Consider the following 20,060-nt stretch of genomic DNA (forward strand, 5'->3'; position numbering starts at 1 on the left):
AAAAAAAAAAAGAATGTATGTGAATAATCCTCTTATGTTGCTTGACAATTAAGATGGAGACCAGCTTAGTCTGTTGGCTGCTGACCTTCTTTGAGAAGTCTTGAGAGAAAATAGAAAGTTGGAAGGAGACGGGTGGGATACTCAGTTATTCTAGGTATACATCAGACATAAGCAGTGCTTATGGAGAGAAGTGGATGAGTGCCATCATGGAAAGTATTGGGGTAGTGAGAATATGAAGTGCAGTGTAAGGAATGGGACCCAGGACAAGCAGGACTGCTGATGGATAAATGACAACTACTTACAAGTACTGTGAAGAAAAATATTTTGGAGAGGCACCCAAATAAGGCACACAGGAAAAGCAGCTTCCTTATGATATCTTCCCCTCCCCTACCCCAACCCCTGCCTGCATGGAACACAGAGATGGTAAACTTACAATCACAATGATGAAATCAAGCCAGCACCAGACACTGGTGAAATACTTCCCAAATCCAAAGGCCACCCATTTTAGACCCATCTCCAGGATAAAAATGTATGTGAAAATATGGTCAGTACAATTAAGTAATGCTTGGATATTGGGTCGTTTCTCAAGGTGAACATCTTCAAATACCTGAAATGATAAAGCATAGCCATAGGCCAGGTTGAGTATTTGCTTAGAACTACTTGCTGACCTTACTTTTTAATTTTTCTTCCTTATTTGAATAAACTAGCATCTCTTTTGGTGACAAGGTTTTGCTCAAAAGGTATTAAGAATGAAATTTCGCAGTAGAATAAATTCCTTGAGTAAGTAAAACTGGAAGAAGGAAAATCCTATTTCTAGACTTCTATTGCCACAGTATCTCCCTAGGTTCTCATCAATGATCCCTGAAATATGAAAATATCTTCCTAACAGATCACCACACAATTTCCTGGTCTTCCTGATCCTTCCAATTCATGCTAACAATATCTTGCCAACTTTTCCAGAACCACCCAGTGGCAAATTCCATCTCTTTCATCCTCCTAGTTACCTTAGTGGCTCTATTCAGTGGCTCTCCATTGCTCATAATACCCTAGTTCCAAACACCTTGGTCTACACTCTAGATTTTGCCAACCCTGAGGCCAACAATCTATAACAAACAGCCTTACGACTTACCCCAGTGCTTCCAGTGTATGTGCCCATTTTTTGTGTACCAAGACATGCAAAACTTGGGGAAGCTCTGGGCTAGAGCTTCCAGTGTAAATTACTTTGAATATTAAACATTCGTTGAGTGTGATCATGAAAGTGAGACATCCTAGCTTCTGGAGAGACCCTTTTTCATGCTACATCCAAACATCCCCCTCATCTGAAGTTTGTATGTGATTCTTCGGGGTCTATATAACTCAGGTAGAAGCTGTCCTTTTGGCCTTTACAGAGTTACTGAGAATGAAAAAAAAAAAAAAAGAAGAAGAAGATAAGGGTCCCTGGTACTGAACCTGTCAAGACATTTAGGCAAACACTGAAGACAAGAAAGAAATAGGTCCTGCTGTTGGGTACTAAGGTAATCCCATAGCCCCATGGTCCTGGGGGAAAAAAGAATGCAAAAGAATAAAACAGTCTGACTTCCAACTCCTAAGTGGGCTTTTGATTGGAGAAGGCTCTCCATCTCCTCCTGTCCCCTGCTGGCTCCTCATCATTATTAAAGTCTCATTTCAGTTGATATTTTCTTTGGAAACTGTCTTTCTTCCTCGAAGGCAATTAGGTGCCTGTTCTGCATGGACCCATGTCATCCATTGCTTCTCTGAGTGTATCACTATGGCCCTGGTCTATAATTGCTTGAACCCCATCTGTCTTCCCTAATAGACTCCACGCTCCTGGAAGTCAAGGACTTGTCTTTGTGCGTCTTGAAGAGAGACAAATCTGAATGGTATTGGAAGCTCATATCCTCTCTCATTTTGGAAGATGAGCAACAACCTGGTTCAGCAGATCTGACTTCGTTCAATTGAAGAATAGGTCAATATCGGCAACTGAACTTTGGAGGCTCCCACATTATAATGAGACCATTTCCTTGTCCAGAAAGCTCTCATTATTACCCAGTTGCTCAGATCAGGGCTTCCCAAACTCTAATGAGTCCCAAAGCACTTAGGTTCTGATTCAGCGGGTCTGGGGTGGGCCCAAGACTACATTTCTAACAAGCTTCCAAGTGATACTGAGACTGCTGATCCATATACCACATACAGTGGCAAGGGACTAGATGTTTCTTATCTCCATTTGTCTACAAATATGTAAAGTGAAATAGGACCTGAGTCCTTCTCACTCTGCATTGTGTGCTCAGTCTTCCTCTGCCCAACCTACACTTGCCTCATCAGAAGGCGGATGAGAACTAGGAGGATGGTATCATGTGTCCCTGACCTTCTGATAACACCATGCTTTCCCACTGACTAGCTCAGGGCTTGGTAAACACCAATTATCATTTGTGGAATAAATTAAAGAATCCTATTACTTGAATTAGAGTAAACATCCAGTGAAAATGTAAGCACCAGAAGGCTACAGGGAATCCTAGACCAAGGATTAGCAATAAAAATTAATTAAGAGAGTTCTCTGGCATGGTTTAGAGAAATTTACTTTTTTTTTTTTTTTTGCTTGAGAAATAATTTACACTGCAGTAAGTAGATAAATGGAGATGTGTGCTGATCATAGGCTCTGATGGGCCTCAGTGTGTGCTCATCTCCTTTCACCTAGAGATCACACAAATGTACAGCACTAACCAGGGAGGCAATGGTGAAGAAGCAAGACATTTCCTTGTCACTTCTAATTGCTGGTGACTTGAGTCTGTGAAATGCTCTGTGATTCTAAATCAATAATGGGGAACCTAAGGGGAACCTAAGACTCCATTCACTTATACAACAAATAGTAAGAGAGTTTAGTTCTATATTATGGCTATTTTAAGGGAAAATACAAGATAGAAGGGGAGGGAGGAAAAAAGAGAGACATGTAGGTGGTAAGAGAGAAGATACTATCACTCAAGTAAGGGAGGCAAGAAGGACCAAAAGGTGAGGAGAGAGAGCAGGAAGGAGTTTACGACTATAAGCTATGGAGGCATGGATTTAGAGTTATTTCCAAACCTCACTGGGACCACTACACTTCAATCTGGAAGGATCTGCTCTGTGAATAAAGCAGTATCTGTTTGTTTCTCCTCTCAAAGGACCATGACTGATGGACAATACCAAGACAACTTATTATATATCCAAATCTGGTCCCTGTAGGCTTCTCCTCCTAATGTTCTACTTTTAGGAAAGCAGCATTATGGTTTTCCAGAAAAGAGAGGTAGGAACATTGCTGTCTAGAGGAAGAAACATGTAGGATACAGTGAAAATGTCTAGAAATTCTCCAAGAATGAGGGACAGGCATGGAGCTCAGGGCCAGACTCCAGTAGCCACTTTAAAGTGCTGATTTATATCATGCTTCCCCATAAGTAAAGTGTCTTTGGCTTGGGACTTCCCAGTTGGAGCAGGACTCCAGAAGTTGTGCAAAATCCTGCCCTCAAGGGGAACCAGCAGCAAAGATCCCACTTCTGCCTGGTCTCCCCATATTCACAGCCCCATGTCAGAATGTAGCCTGGCCACCTGATGCCCAATGTCCCCACAAGACTGTGATAATTTACCAGTGCCCCACTGCTCAGCAGAATCACAAAGATAATAAAGCTCTCAAATAAGCTGTGTTTCACTATTTGGTAGCAAGTTTTTCGCAGGTTCCACCAAATGATCCAGGGGGACTTTCTCTTGTCCATGGCACAGCATGGGAAGCAGTGACCCAGGCCTGCAAGGAATGAGCAGTAGCATTATTCTTAGTGTCTGTAATGAGCTGTATTAATAACCCTAACTCTTCACCCTCCCTTTATGCACCTCCCTTACCTCTGCAATTCTTCCCACTGAAGAGGTGGAGTCATTTTCCAACCCCTGAATCTGGGCTCAGCCATATGACTTGATTTGGCCAATAGAGCAGAGTGGGAATCACACACACCAGTTCTGAGCTTCAGCCTTGAGAGGCCTTGCATGTTCCCCCTTGCTCTCTGGCACCATCTCCATAAAGAAAGGAATATTTGGGCCAGCCCACTGGTTTCAGGAGAAGGATGGACATGTGGTACAGAGCCAAGGGGCCCAGGTAAGCCAAGGGGCCCAGTTAAGCCCAGACCAGATTGGCCGACTCCCAGTCATTACCACTCATATGAATAAAGCCAGCCAAAATCAGCAGAAATAACCAGCCTGGATGAGTGGAGTCATGTAGACGCATGTTTATTATTGTGTGCCACTGAGGCTTCATGGCTGTTTGTCATGCAGCAATTTCTTTTGGCAACAGTAAACAGTGTCCTAAGGACTGAGGGGAATGAGGTAAAGATGGGCACAGGCTCTGTGAACCACCCAAACCACACAATCTGATCAATTGTCAAGGTACACATAGCTAAGCATTTGACCTCAACACACTCCAGCCTTCAGCATGAATCACATCTGTCTCCTCCACCCATCCTCCAAGTTCCATGGAGGTTAATTTCATGGTGATTTTAACATTCCACTCCTTTCCTCATCATCTTCCTAAGCTACTGTGAGGTCTCCTCAGTCTGCCCCTGCCCTCCTCCATCATTCAGAACATCAATAGGTTAATCTCCCTAAAAGGCTTTTTTTCTGTCTTTTATGCCATTCCTCCCTTCTTCTAGAAACCAACCTTTCTTCTCCAACTTCATTGTTGACATCCTGTACACACCTCAAGCACTAGTCCAAATGTAAGTCAGGATAATTAACAGTAATCTATCCCTAGACTGACCTCTGACCCCATGGGCAGTTTGGGGGCTGTCAAATAACCTGCAAAAAGTTTGAAACTCATTCTTGGTGTCCATTCTGAGACCAGACTAGTGTCAAACTTACGAAGAAATTTTTAATTTTAGATTCATTTGTTTAAGTTTCTATCTATCTATCCATCTAAATTTGTTGAGCCCACAATCTGGGCAAGAGTCCATTCTTACACTAGAGATACAATATTGATTAAGTCACTGCCTATGTTTTTAAGGACCTCACAAGAGAGACAGATACAAATAAATTTCCCACAATGAATATAGGAAATAATAAAGGCACATAAGAAGGAACCACTATATCCACTCAAGGAATCAGGAAAGACTGCATTTATTGATTGCCTATTATGTGCCAGATATTCTTCTAGGTGATTTACATTCACTCATTTAAGACCAACAATAATCCTTTGCAGTAGATATTATTATAGCCATTTTATAAAGGAGGCACTAGAGAAGCTAAGCAAATTGATCAAGTCATACAGCTAGTAAATGAAGAGGCCAGAATTGAGCTCAGGCAGTCTAGCTCCAGAGCCAAAGCTCCTAACTACAATATTATCCTTCTTCCAGAGAAAAATCTTGAGGGATGTGTTGAGGATCTGGCAGGGCCCCATTCAACCCTGGACTTATGGTCAGCTTCCCTTGGTCTACCACCTCAACTACATCTTAACAATGGAGGTACTGGGGACTATAGAAAGTGGTAGACATATTGGCCCAGTGGGAAAAGTTTTCTAGAGGGAAGTTTTCTAGAGTTTCTACCCTGGTTGTTGGGCTGTGTTAGTTGAGCCCACCTAAATCAGGAATTTCCTGCAATCTCCTTTACCTGGATCTGATAATGGCCCTAAGAATCTATGTTTGCCCTCTCTTCACTTCTGTCTCCAGTAGAAGTAGAAAGAAGGTATCTATCAAAATCACAGAGCTTCAAAGAATAACAGAATCTCATCCAGTATTCTGTGAACTGGATGCAGGAATACTGTCACTTACCTTTGGGAAAACATCTCTCTGGTTCTTTTTTGGGAATCATTTCAGGCACCCACCCAAAGGGATCCTGTGGATCGACGGTGCTACATTCTGAGAGCACACTGGTAGTATCACACTTCTACACAACAGAACAAAGGAAAAGGGGAATCATTTACCAAGAATGACTCTCACAATGGTAGCACCTAATACCTTCGTGTATGACTTTCTAGGAATGAAGCTAGCTAGGCAAAAGATTCTAGGTATAGGTGCATCTAGAAAGTGTCCCTCTTATCGGGTGCTTTTTAAAATGCTATGACTAGCTCTGACTTCAGGAGAGAATTCTCTAACTGCTCTCCCCTGGCTTAAAAAATGTGAAGTATATAAAGACACAGTATCTCAACCTTTTCCTCCCTACAAATCATATCTCTGATACTACCTAACTCCAAATAGGGAGGCTGGGTGATGTGGTGAAGGCTATTTTACTGAGACTAATTTTTAGCTCTTTCAATTCCTGGAATAATAGGTCTAGACTAGTGGTTCTCATTGATTTTGCCCTCCAGGAGACATGCTGACAATGTCTAAAGACACTTTTAATTTCACAACTGGGGGATACTATTGACATCCGGTGGGTAGATGCCATGGATGCTGCTAAACATCCTACAACAAACAGAACAGCCCAGCACAAGGAGGAATTATCATGCCCCAAATGTCATAGTGGAGAGTTTAAGAAACCCTGGCCGCCTTTGCTTAAGATCCGATTCTGGCAGTTTGCGCTGCATTAATCCTGATATTTTAATCTCGATAGCCATAATGGCTATGTTGGAAAATGTGTATGGATAAGCTACATGTTCCTTCTGGAACACCCTGGGAAAATTACCTTTTGGGGATCCTTTTCTGACAAACATATGTCATCTTCAGGGAACACATCAATTTCCACACTTTGAGCTCCTGGGCTTATGGACTTCTTGGTCACCTGATGGAGTTCAAAGGCCTGACACCAAAAAGCCCAGAGTAGAATTAATATTCTCCTGGGCATTTCACTTGAGATAAAACAAGTTTGAATTGTGACATTATTACTTTTTTTCTTTTTACTTTTTAAAACTGCTCCTGGAGAAACTCAACATAAAATAATTCTGGGAAAGCTACTATAGGAAACAGGTAATGAAACTTACTCAAAAGTCATATAATCAAACAATATGGTTTTGGAACAAAATTCACCAAATAATTCAGAGGTGAAACTTACTGTATCCTTTCACTTCAATGGCTAAATAATACATTATTTAATAAGTGGTATAATTAGTTATCCCTGAAAATATAATATAATGCCAGAATATAGTAAAAATAAAATCCATAATGATTTGATATACTGATATAAAAATACATGAGTTAAAATGTTAGAAGAATAATTTGGAAAATAATTTTTTGATTCTTTGGGGTATAGAGGGTTGGCTTAGTGAAATAGAAAAGGGCATAAAGAGAAAAATAAAAATGTATTACTATATAAAAATAAAAAATAAATTTTGTCTGATGACCTGCAGGTATATCCAAGAAAGATGTGCAAAGTCATGCCTTAGCTGAGGGTTTCATCCTAAAATCTATGTGAGTGTTCCTGTGACTCTCACACTATAAGGTCATAATTTAAGAACACTTCTCTCATTTGAACACATGCATTGATATATTACAAACACAGACAAACACACACACACACACGAGAAACAAGTAAATATAGCTGTGGACCAGACACAGAACAAAAATATGAAGTAGTGACAATTTAAAGCATGTAGCAGGTAATGATGACTAAAAATGCCCCATGTGAGGAAGGGAAACAGCTATGTTCAAGGCTTGAAACTATGGACTGGGCTGAAGTTCTTGCACATAAGAGAGAAAGCCAAAACAAGTTGTGGCCAATGTTTGGAATTATAATTATACACAGCTGCATGGAGGCAGGAGGAAGTACAGCCTCAGAAATAGGATCTGAGTAAAGGTACCCACTGGATCTGAAATACACCTAGTATCACTATTAAACAAGAATCCTAAATTGTCAATGTAAAACTTGGTTCTGTAGTGGCTGCCCTAGGAAGGTCTATTAAAGACATCATAGAATCTAGACTGTAAAGAGAGTGACAGATCTTCTCACTAAAGAGAAATTTAAACTAACACTCCAAAATATAGGAGGAGACAAACAAAATCAGTAGCCCTAAAAATTAACTACTAGGAGGTGAATTTACTTGAGAAAGAAAAACGAAATTAGTATAATAATCTGAAAGTGTCATTAAAATGAATAAGTTTAGGATTTAATGAAAAAGATATATAGAATTTCACTTCCTGGAGGGCAACTTAAAGGAAGTTCCATGGACATGATCTCCAGAGAAATAAGCATAAGTGGTGAAAAATATTTTTAAAAAATCATTTAAAGTCTCTGGAAATTGTCCTAAGGCATATAGCAAATGAAGAAATGTATTCAAAAAAAATCTGGAAGCCCTACTCTAGGCAGCTGTGACCAAGAAGATGGGGCTCCCTTTACCCTCAGCCCCCAATCAAGAGATATGTATCTTATGATATGTACATATGTACATATGTATCAGGAGGTGTAGATCACCAACTTTTCTTGTCCTCTCCAACTCTGAGTTGAAGAGGCTACATTCCTCATGAATATGGCCAAGAAATTGGGTTCTGTTTTTCCATCCAGCCTCTACTCATAGGACAGAGACTCTATTCCAGATTCAGCAGCTTGAGAATACTGGGGTCTTGACCACCCTCACCCCAGCTAGTTTATAAGGAAGAGGTTCCATGCAGAAAGAAGGAAGCTGAGAAGATGAGAGGCTACTGCCCCTACAAGTACTTGGATCAGTAGCTAAGAGATTTTGCCTATGGTAGAAGGCATTCCATAAGAAACAAGAACTCTGAAGCTCTCCCCAAAAGAACTGACTTTATCTGGAACAATGGGGGGGGCGAGGAGGGGGCTCAAGCCTAAGGGTATTCTTGAAAACAATGGAGACTTTGATGGTAAGCAAATAAGAAAAGACTAGTAGCTCTTCTTCATTAAAAGCAACAAATTAAACCACAGGTCAGCAAGTTCACTACAGAGAACCATGGAAAGAGACAGCTAAGAAGAATCTCCCTGGGGTCAGAAGAAATCTCAAAGACTGGCCTTATAAGTATCCCTCCCTGAAATTAATTAGATCAGACTGTGGAGGAATTAATGTCCTGTGGTATTGTCAAAGACAATAGAGCAGTTAGCCAGCAATTAGTTCAGCCCAAAATCTGGGTGTGATACCAAATAAAGCAGACAGATTAACAGAGAGAGCATGGAAAGATAGTCAAAGAGAGCCCTGCTAAAATAACTGTGATCCTGCAGTGACTGTCTGCAAACCCAAGGGTGTGCCCTCTGAGGAGTGACACCAAAGACTTCACCTTTGTGTGTGTGTGGTGAGGGGAGGTAGGGGAATAGACTTCACTAGAATAGTCTAGCCAAGTCACCAAACAAGCCCCAGAGAGGAGAAAAGGGAATCAGTTCCAGATCTGCTACAATATATTACTTAAAATGCCCAATTTTATTTTATTTTATTTTATTTTTTAAAGATTTTATTTATTTATTTGAGAGAGAGAATGAGATAGAGAGAGCATGAGAGGGGGGAGGGTCAGAGGGAGAAGCAGACTCCCTGCCGAGCAGGGAGCCCGATGCGGGACTCGATCCCGGGACTCCAGGATCATGACCTGAGCCGAAGGCAGTCGCTTAACCAACTGAGCCACCCAGGCGCCCTAAAATGCCCAATTTTAAACAATAATGATAAAACATGGGAAAAACCCAGGGAAGTATGACCCACACATAGGAAGAAAGCAGGCAACATAAACTGCCTGTGAGAGGCCTGGATGCCAGAGTTAATAAACAAAGAATGCAAAGCAGTCATTATAAATATGTTCAAAGAATTAAAAAATATATTTAATAAATAACGGATGCTATGATAACAATGCATAATCAAATACAGAGTATCAGTGTAGAGATAGAAGTTATTTAAAAAACAAATAAAAATTCTAGAGTTGAAATGTGTGATAATTGAAATGAAAAATTCACTAGGTGGAGCAACAATATATCTGAACTGGCAGAAGAAATAATCAGTGAACTTGAAGAGGGATCAGGAAAGATCATGCAATCCAAAGAGCACAGGGAAGAAGGAAGAATGAAAACTTAAAGGAAGCTCAAAGGAATGTAGAACACCATGAAGCATATCAACCAGAAAGAAAAGAGAAAGGAGAGCAGAATAATGGCTGAAAACTTCCCAATTTTGACTGAAAGTATTAATCCACACCTCTAAGAAGCTCATAAAACTCAAAGTAGGATAAACACAAAGGGATCCAAACCTAGATATATCATAGTAAAAATGCTGAAAGCCAAAGACAGAGGAAATATTGAAAGTAACAAGAACAAAGTTGCTCATTGCATACAAGGGGATCCCAAGAAAATTAATAGCTGACTTCTTCTTCTTTTTTTTTTTTGTAGGCTCTGTGCCAATGTGGGACTTGAACTCATGACCCTGAGATTACAAGCCATGTATTCTACCAACTGAGCCAGTCAGGTACCCCAACAGCAGAACTAGAAAGCAGTGGAATGAGATACCATGAGTGCTGAAATTAAAAAACAAATGTGAACCAAGATTTTATTATCCAGCAAAACTATTTTTCAAAAATGAAGGTGAAATAAAATAGCACATAAACAAAAACGGAAAATCCTTTGCTAGCTGACCCACCTTACAAAAAATACTGAAGAAGATCCTTCAGGCTGAAAGTAAGTGATCCTAAATGGTAATAAAAGTCCACACAAAAGAGCAAAGAGCACAGGTAAAGGTAAGTCTGTAATTATAAAAGATGGGAAAAATTCATATTTATTTTCCTTTCTTCTCTAAAGCTGACTTCAAAAGAAGTTGTCTAAAACAGTTTAAAATTAATGTATTACTGGACATGTGACATATAAAAATAAAATATATGTGGTAATAACAGCACCAAAGAGGTGAATGGGAGCAAAGTTGTAGTAAGGAAATGACACCTGAAGATACCTCAAATTCACAGAAACAAATGAAGAAAGCTGGAAATGGTAAATAAGAAGATTAATAAAATAAACTCTATAAATATATACTTTCTTTCTTTTCTAATCTTCATTAGTAAACATATAATTATATGAAGCAATGACAAAAATGTATTGTTGGCTTCTTAACATATATGGATATAATACGTATAATAAATAATAGTACAAAAATGTGGTAGAGGGAATAGAGCTATACATGAGTAATGTTTCTATATCTCACTAGAATTAAGTTAACTTACCAGACATCAATTCTGATAAGTTAGATGTACGTGGCAGCCCCTAGAGCAATTAATAAGAAAATAACTAAAAAATATTGTGAAAAATCATTAAAGGAATTAAGATGTTACATTAGAAAATATTCAAATAATGCAAAGTAAGGCAATAAAAGAAGAAAAGAGGAATAAAAACAAAAAGTAAAATACTAGAAATAGATAAACTAGATCAATAATAATATTAAAAGTGAATGGGTTAAACAATCTAACAAAAAGGCAGAAACTGTCAGGCTGGATAAGAAAACAAGATCCAATTATGTACTGTCTATAGGAAACACATTTTAGATTCAAAGATACAAACAGTTTGAAAGTAAAAGAATGGAAGAAGCTATCATACAAGCAGAAACCATAAGAAAGCTGGAGTGACTATATTAATGTCAGAAAAAATGGACTTTGTGTTTTCTTGTTTGTTTTTTTGTTTTTTAGAGAGAGAGAGCACACAAGTGCAGGAATATTAAGGAGGCTCCATGCCCAGGGCAGATCCTGAGACGGGGCTCAATCTCATGACCCAGAGGTCATGACCTGAGCCGAAATCAAGAGTTGGATGCTTAACCAACTGAGCCACCCAGGTGTCCCAGACAAAATAGACTTTGAAACAAAAAAATTTCCTAGAAATAAAGAGGGACATTCCACAATGACAAAAACATCACATATCACAAAGATAACATTTATAAACATATATGCACCTAACATAAGAGCCACAAAATATATGAAGCAAAAACTGACAGAATTGAAAGGAGAAATAGACAATTCAACAATAATAGTTGGAGGCTTCAATAATGCATTTTCAAAAATGAATGTAACAACTAAGTAGAAGATACAAATAGAAGGCTTGAACATTATCTATCAATTAAACTAAAAAACACCTACAGAACCCTCAACTCCAAACAGCAGAATACACATACATGGATTGAAACTGTACAAAGTGTGTTGTCTGATCATAATGAAATAAAATTAGAAGTACAAAAAGATATTTGAAGAACTCACAAATAGGTGGAAATTAAACAAAACATTCTTAAATGACCAACAAGTCAAAGAATAAATCACAAAAGAAATTAGAAAAGACTTTAAGATAAATGGAAATAAAAATACAATATGCCAAAATTTGTTGGAGGCATGTAGATAAAGTAGTACTTAGAGGGAAATTTTTAGCTATAAATATCTACAATAAAAAAAAGTCTCAAATCAATAACCTAACCTTCCATGTTAAGGCACTAGGAGAGGAAGAGAAAATGAAACTCAGAACAAGCAGAAATAAGGATACAGTAAGTATATGAGCAGAGATAATATAATAGGATCAACAAAATCAAAAGCTGATTATTTTAAAAGAGCAACAAAATTGACAAAACTTTAACAGGACTGACCAAGAGAAAATGAAAGATCAAATTACTAAAATCAGGAAAGAGGGAACATTGCTATCAATCTTGCAGAAAATCAAAAGAATTCTAAAGAAATACTATGAACAACTGTATGTCAACAAATTAGACAGCTTTAGTAAAATGGACCTATTCCTAGAAATACAAAAACTGCCAAAACAGACTCAAGAAGAAAGAGAAAATCTGAATAGCCCTGTAATCCCTATAACAAGTAAACAGATTGAATTTGTAATTTAAAAACTTCCCACGGAAACTTCCAGTTTCTGGTCTGACATGTAAGAAGCCTGGAGGTCTCCACTCCATCCCAACATGTACAAAGCTAAACAAACTGGAAAACCAATAACTCTTCTTAGAGCCATAAGAGAAGTGAGGTCCAGGGCAAACTGCTGCCCCTCCAAATTGGAGAGAAAGACAGGCTGATACAGAGAATTACAACTTAGCAAAGCAGAAACCCAGGAGCAAAAACCTCTGTGGGAACCAATTCCAGAGTAAGGAAACCTGAATTATAATTGACAAACTCCTGGAGGCTCAGTGTGGACAAGTCTAAGAGATAAAAGCTTGGGGGGACCCAGTCAACAGGGGCCCCCACACTTTTGTGAGTTTTACCTCTTGGAGCTTTACCAGGTTCTCACCATGAATATGGGAGGAAAATCCCCACTTGCTTCCAGCAGGGGGAGAATAAAAGGAACCATTTTGAAACATGCACACACATTCTGTTCTTCACAAGGCCTTCTCTCAAGAGAAACTAATTAACCAGAGCCTAACCTGGTGGGGTTTTATCAGGACCTGACTGACCTGTGGGGTGGGAAATACCCAGTTCCAGCCAGCTCTAGATTTCTACCTGGAGGGAGGCAGATCTCCAACTCCAGTTCACACTAGCCATACTGACAAGCACTGTTCACACTCCAGAAGCACAGGCTCACTAAAAACCTGAGACCTACTCATAGGACCACAGGGCTTCTTCATTCCCCTCACACCTCACCAACACATTAATGAAGACCTATTTAGAGCATTTCCATCTACCCAGTACATCATGTCTGACTCTAAAGAAAAAATTAGAAGGCATACTAAAAGGCAAAAAATACAGTTTGAAGAGACAGAGCAAGCGTCAGAACCACATTCAATACGGTAAAGTTGTTGAAAATGTCAGACCAGGAATTTAAAATAACTATGATTAAAATACTCATGGCTCTGGGGCGCCTGGGTGGCTCAGTCGTTAAGCATCTGCCTTAGGCTCAGGTCATGATCCAGGGTCCTGTGATTGAGCCCCGCATCGGGCTCCCTGTTCTGCAGGAAGACTGCTTCTCCCTCTCCCATTCCCCCTGCTTGTATTCCCTCTCTCGCTGTGTCTCTCTCTCTGTGTCAAATAAATAAATAAAATCTTAAAAAAAAAATATTCATGGCTCTAATGGATAAAGTAGACAGCATGTGAGAACACAAAGGCAATGTGAGCAGAGAGATAGAAATTCTAAGAAAGGACAAAAAAATGCTAGAGATCTAACACATTGTAACAGAAATGAAGAATGCCATTGATGGGCTTATTAGTAGACAGGAAAGAATCTCTGATTGAGGCTCTCTCAATAGAAACCTCCAAAACTGAAAACAAAGAGAAAAAAGTATGGATAAAAAGAAACAGAAAAGAATACTCAAGACCTGGAATACCAGAAGGAGAAGAGAAAAAAGAACTGAACAAATATTTGAAACAATAATTACTGAGAATTTTCCATACAATATTTTAGGTCAATTATAATTGATAATATTTGGATGGACCCTGAGGACATTGTGGTCAAGTGAAACAAGTCAGAGAAAGACAAATACAGTGTGATACACTTATGTGTGAAATCTGAAAAAGCCAAATTTGCAGGGACAGAGAGTAGAATGGTAGTTAACAGGGGCTGGGGGGTGGGGGGAGTAGGGAGATGTTGGTCAAAAAGTACAAACTTTCAGTAAGAAGAGTAAATTCATAGGATATAATGTACAGCATTGTGATATAGCTAATAATACTGTGTTATATAGTTGAAAGTTGCTAAGAGAGTAAACCTTAAATATTCTTACCACAATGAAGAAATAATTATGTGACATGCTGGAGGTGTTAGCTAATGCTATGGTGGTAATCATATTGTAATATATAAAAATATCAAATCAACGTGTTGTATACCTTAAACTTATACAATGTTATATGTCAATTATATCTCATAAAGCTAGGGATAAAAAAATAGAAATAGAAGAGGAGGAATGCTCCACTCATTTAATGAGGCCCATATTAACCTGATACCAAAACAAGGCAGACACATTATAAGGGAAAAACCTAGGGGTGCGAAATCTTTAATGAAATATTAGCAAGTTGGATCCAAATATATATAAAAGGATAATATACCATGACCAAATAGGGATAATCCAAGGAATGCATAAGTGATTTAACATTCAAAATAAATGATATGATTATCCCAATAAATTTAGGAGATGCATTTCAGAAAAATCAATATATATTCATAATTTAGAAGAAAAATAAAACGTCCTGGGGCGCCTGGGTGGCTCGGTCGTTAAGCGTCTGCCTTCGGCTCAGGTCATGATCCCAGGGTCCTGGGATGGAGTCCCACATGGGGCTCCCTGCTCCATGGGAAGCCTGCTTCTCCCTCTCCCATTCCCCCTGCTTGTGTTCTCTCTCTCGCTGTGTCTCTCTCTGTCAAATAATATAATCTTAAAAAAAAATTATTAAAAAAAAATTATAAAAAAAAAGAAAAAGAAACTTCCTAGCAAACTGGGAATAAAGGGAACTTCCTCAACTAAGTTCTTACTTAATGGGGAAAGGTTTTATGTTTCCTCCTAAGATAAAGAGCAAGGCAAAGATTACACTCTCATGATTCCTATTCAACATTATATGAAAGGTCCTAACCAATGTAAGAAAAAAAACCATACAAATTAAAAAAAAAAAAGCTGTTTTTATTTACAGATGAAATAATTACGTGTGTAGAAAATTCTAAGGAATCTACAAAAAAGCTATTGGAATTAATAAGTCGGTTTACCAACATTGCAGGATACAAAGTTAAAATACAAAAGCCCATTCATTTCTATGTACTAATAATGAACATTTGGAAACTGAAAATTTAAAAATTACATTTACAATAGCATAAAAATATTAACTTCTTAGGGATAAATGTAACCAAATATGTCAACACTTATACACTGAAAACCACAAAACACTGCTAAGAAAAATTAAAGAAGATCTAAATAGGTGGAGAAAAATACGTGTTTATGAATCAGAAGACTCAATGCTGTGAAGATACCAATTATTTACAAAATAGTCAGTGCAACACGAAACAAAATCCTAACAATCTTTTTTATGGAAAGGAACACACTGATTCTAAAATGCATAAAGAAATGTAAAGGGCCTAAAATAGCCAAAACAAGTTTGATAAAGAACAAAATTATACAACATGCTTTCAAAACTTATTATAAAGCTACAGTAATCAAGACAGTGTGGTATTGGTATAAAATAGATATACAGATCAATGAAACAGAATTAAGAATCCAGAAAAAGTCCCGATAGATAGATAGATGATAGATAGATGATAGATAGATACAGATGATAGATATAGATAGATAATATAGATAGATATAGATATAGCTAATTTGATTCTGACAAAGATATCAAGTTGATTCAGTGGCATAAGAACAGTCTTTTCAATATATAATACTAGAATCACTTAGCTATATATACAAGGGAAAAAATGACACAACTCATTGAATTAAATTGAAATGGATCATGGACTTGATCCTGAGAGGTAAACCTATAAAATTCTCAAAGAAAACATATGAGAAAACCTTTGCAGTTTGGGATTATACAAAGATTTCTTAGAATGGAAACAAAACACATGAACCATAGGAATAATATTGATAAATTATACTTCACCAAAATTAAAAAGTTCTGTTCGTTAAGATACCATTAAGAAAGTAAAAGATAAGCCACAGTTAGAAAATGTGCAGTGCACATACCAAAGGACATGTATCAAAATATGTAATAAACTCTTACACCTCAATCATAAGAAATCTCTCAATAAAAATGGGCAATGGACCAAGGAAGATACATTAGGCAACATCATTATTTATCAGTGAAATAAAACTTGAAACCACAACAAGGCACCACAACAAACCCATTAGAATGATTAAAATTATTGCTGGGGGAATGCAATATGTTACAACCATTGTAGAAAACGCAGGACTATACAGACAGAATGAAGTCTGTAGTTGTTAATTTGGGGTGTCTATCACACCACCACTTCCTGACAGCTCTCACCTCCCACCACTCCTCATCCACTGGTCCCTTCAGAGCTGAGTTTGTTCCCACCACTGTCTCCTTTTCTGTGCTGCTCCGTTCACTTTCCTCGCCTTTCAGCTAGTCTAAACTTTATACTTCTTTTAGGGCTCAAACAAAGTCACTGGATTCCCCTGTTGCCCCGGCCCACTCTGATCTCGCTCCCCTCTGAACTCCTCTGCCATCTCCCACCTCCATATGTGCAGGACCATGATTAGAACCAGCACTGGGAGATGCACGTGAGTACTAAAGGGCAGCCTCCACATTTTATACCCTTATTTTCCCTGATGCTCAGAACAGGGCAGGCAACCAGTATCTCGTGGTAGCTCTAGCTTCGTATGACCTCCATGTCTATGTATGAACCTTCATACCTGTTTTCCAGCCTCAGGTTGTGTGACACACTGTGCATTATTTTCACCAGGAGATTCAAAACCATCCTCTTCCTCTGCAAGTGGGGCCAACCAAGTCCGGTCATGCTGCTCCCTCATCTCTGGGCCCTTTTTCATCTCTGTGACCAGTGGAATGATGTCTTTGCTTTTGGCAGCAGGGCCTCCTGTCACCTCTTTTTGCCTTGGTAAGTTTTGACTCCCGCACCACTTGTGACAAAAATGCTGAAGAGTATGTATTACAAAGCAAAAAGCCCGGCGGAACCGATCCAGGGCTAACTGGACTTTGGTTTTTTTGGACTCTCCATCCAAGTTTCCATCTCTCTCCTCATTGCTGAAGGAATTGAGCAGCAAGGCAATGAAGAGGTTGAGTACCTGGGGTGGAATGGAGGGGGAACACACAAGGAGAATGGAAAGTTTAGCAGAGGGAAAGATACAGTAGGTTTCCAGAACAAATTTTCCCCAAGACCCAAAACTAAGTCACATGAGGTACTATGTCCTTTGGTCTCCTCAGAAAGTTCATTTATAAAATGAATAAAAGGAGATAAGATCGAGGAAGGCGGCAAGATAAGATGAAAGAAAAATTGAAGTGAAAGAGTGCCAAGAGCCAAGACCAGTTTGTCTACATACAAGCAACACATGTTGTAAACTCTGGCCAGGGTAAAGCAGAACTGTGTGACCACTGGCAAAATAAAAAATGTATATTCCTTGAGGGTCAGTTGAATAGTGAGCTTGGCTTTGCTGGAATGGGATATGGGTCTGATGTCTAATACTGCCATGGAGTCCTCCCCTGTTGGCACAGTTTGAGAGATGATGTGCTTCGTGCAGGCTCTTTAGGTGCTGTTGCCTGAACCACAACCAAGTATTGGAGCTGAACTGGAGGGGTTTGGATAGAATCTGCAGCTCTTCTGTTGAAGCATGGATCACTTTAAATTCAGATCATCTCATCAGCTTCCTACTTGGGTTTTTTTGCTTACATTTACACACCCTCCAATTCATCATCTTCATCTCCTCAAACTCCTTTGTTTGTGGCTGTCACCAGCTCAAAAATATACAGCTTCGGGGAGGAGTGTCTTATGAGTGTGAATGGGTCTAGTCACTCTCCCACAGCTTCACCACAAGAATTCCAGCTGTGGACCTCTGCTCAAGCTTTCCTCTGTTTGCCAAGTCCTCCTTGCCTCTTCAGTGCCCTTCTCAAGTACTGTATCTTCCACGCATCCTTTGTTAACATTTTCTTCCCACTCCCATTGGTTATATTCTGCTCTTCTGAACTTTTGTACCACTTACTATCTATCTAACATTGCTTATCAGGCACATAGGATAAAGCCATTGTGTGCGTGTGGATGGTTCAGTATATTTGCACGATAGCCCCAACTTGATTCTTAAGACCTTGTGCTCAGGTATCCTGTGTGTCTTCTGTCTTTTCATACCCTTACTGGGTACCCAATTAGCTAATAATATCTATGTTTCCAGCTGCAAGTGACAGACTCAAAGCAACTTACACAATAAGAAAATGTAACTTCAGAAGTTTGAAAATAAAACAGAAGGACCAATTATGACATGAAGATTGGTCTGTTCCCCCTTTTTCCTCTACCTTCCTCAGTGCTGGCTTTGTCTTAGGCTAGTTCTTCTCATGCTTGAATAATGTTTGTAGTTCTACCAGGAATCATGGTCATAAAAAGGCCCAGAGAAAATAAAAGGACCATTTTTTTTTAGCTCATCCCTTCTTTTTTCTTTTAAGAACAAGAAACCTTCTCACTAGATGCCCCTTTACAACTTACTGACCAAATTAAGTCACAAACCCCTACCTCAACCATTCGCCAACAAAGAGAATACAATTATCTTAGAATAATCACCTGGTATAAAATAGATATTGGGTCATCAGTTAATATGAGCACTATGTGACAAAGATGTTTTGTTTCATGCTTTTTATAATTTCCTCAAGTCAAATTCAAATGCAGATTTTTAATATCATAAAACATTAAATGTATAATATTATATTTAGAATAATAATTACCAGTGAAGTGTTGCAAAAGAAGCTAATACATCTGTGCAGTCCATATATTTAAAAAAAAATCTAAGACACTCACCACAAGTTTTCCTATCACCATGATCGACAGAAAGACGACAATGCACAGTGCTTGATTTGTTTCTTGCATACATTCCCACATGTTTTCAATCCATTCCCCACAGAGGATGCGGAATACCACCAGAAAGGAATGGTAGAAATCCCCCATGTGCCACCGTCGTAAACATGGGGCTGTAGGGCCACAGGATGTTTTATTGCTCTTTATAGAATTGAATTTAGAGCCAAAGACCTGCATGCCAACCACTGAGAAAATAAAGACCACAATAGCCAGGACCACGGTCAGGTTTCCCAGGGCTCCAACGGAGTGGCCAATTATTTTTATCAGTGTGTTTAAAGTTGGCCAGGATTTGGCTAACTTGAAGACTCTCAGCTGTAAAAACAGACAATAAGCAAAAGTGGAAGAAAAGCCAGTTAAAGACAAATTCCATCTGCTCAGCTATATAGTAAATGACATGCTCCCAAACCACAGCATTTATGATTTTCAAAAATCTTTTCAAAGTCAAATCCATCCTAAACATAGTCATCAACTCCCTGGCCCATGATAATAACTATATCTACCTTTTTGTTTTAAAAATGGAAATATTTTGTTCTAATTTTTGTTAAATGATAAAGACTTTGGAGTCATGATGATGGAATTAAGCATACATGTTTATTGCATAAAGTGAATGTTTTGGAATCCTATATAATATACCAAGGGTCAAAAAACTATGGCCCAAGGGCCAAATCCAGCCCATTGCCTGTTTTTGTATGTCCTGAGAGGTAAGAATGTTTTACATTTTTAAA

General features: G+C 38.7%; 1 protein-coding gene across 1 annotated transcript in view; it reads right to left on the reverse strand.

Moving 5' to 3' along the window:
- Positions 1 to 20,060, reverse strand: part of SCN11A (sodium voltage-gated channel alpha subunit 11) — an 80,990-nt gene that overhangs the window by 15,681 nt on the left and 45,249 nt on the right. The window contains exons 15-20 of the mRNA XM_081823002.1: positions 19,279 to 19,647; positions 17,174 to 17,563; positions 6,634 to 6,747; positions 5,781 to 5,895; positions 3,618 to 3,772; positions 374 to 607 (exon numbers count right to left, since the gene is read on the reverse strand). Coding sequence (XP_081679128.1) covers positions 374 to 607; positions 3,618 to 3,772; positions 5,781 to 5,895; positions 6,634 to 6,747; positions 17,174 to 17,563; positions 19,279 to 19,647 — 1,377 coding nt within the window. The remainder of the gene's footprint in view (positions 1 to 373; positions 608 to 3,617; positions 3,773 to 5,780; positions 5,896 to 6,633; positions 6,748 to 17,173; positions 17,564 to 19,278; positions 19,648 to 20,060) is intronic.

The sequence above is a fragment of the Leptonychotes weddellii genome, chromosome 1 (assembly GCF_054177405.1).
Source record: "Leptonychotes weddellii isolate Sample4059 chromosome 1, ASM5417740v2, whole genome shotgun sequence".
NCBI classification, from domain to species: Eukaryota; Metazoa; Chordata; class Mammalia; order Carnivora; family Phocidae; genus Leptonychotes; species Leptonychotes weddellii.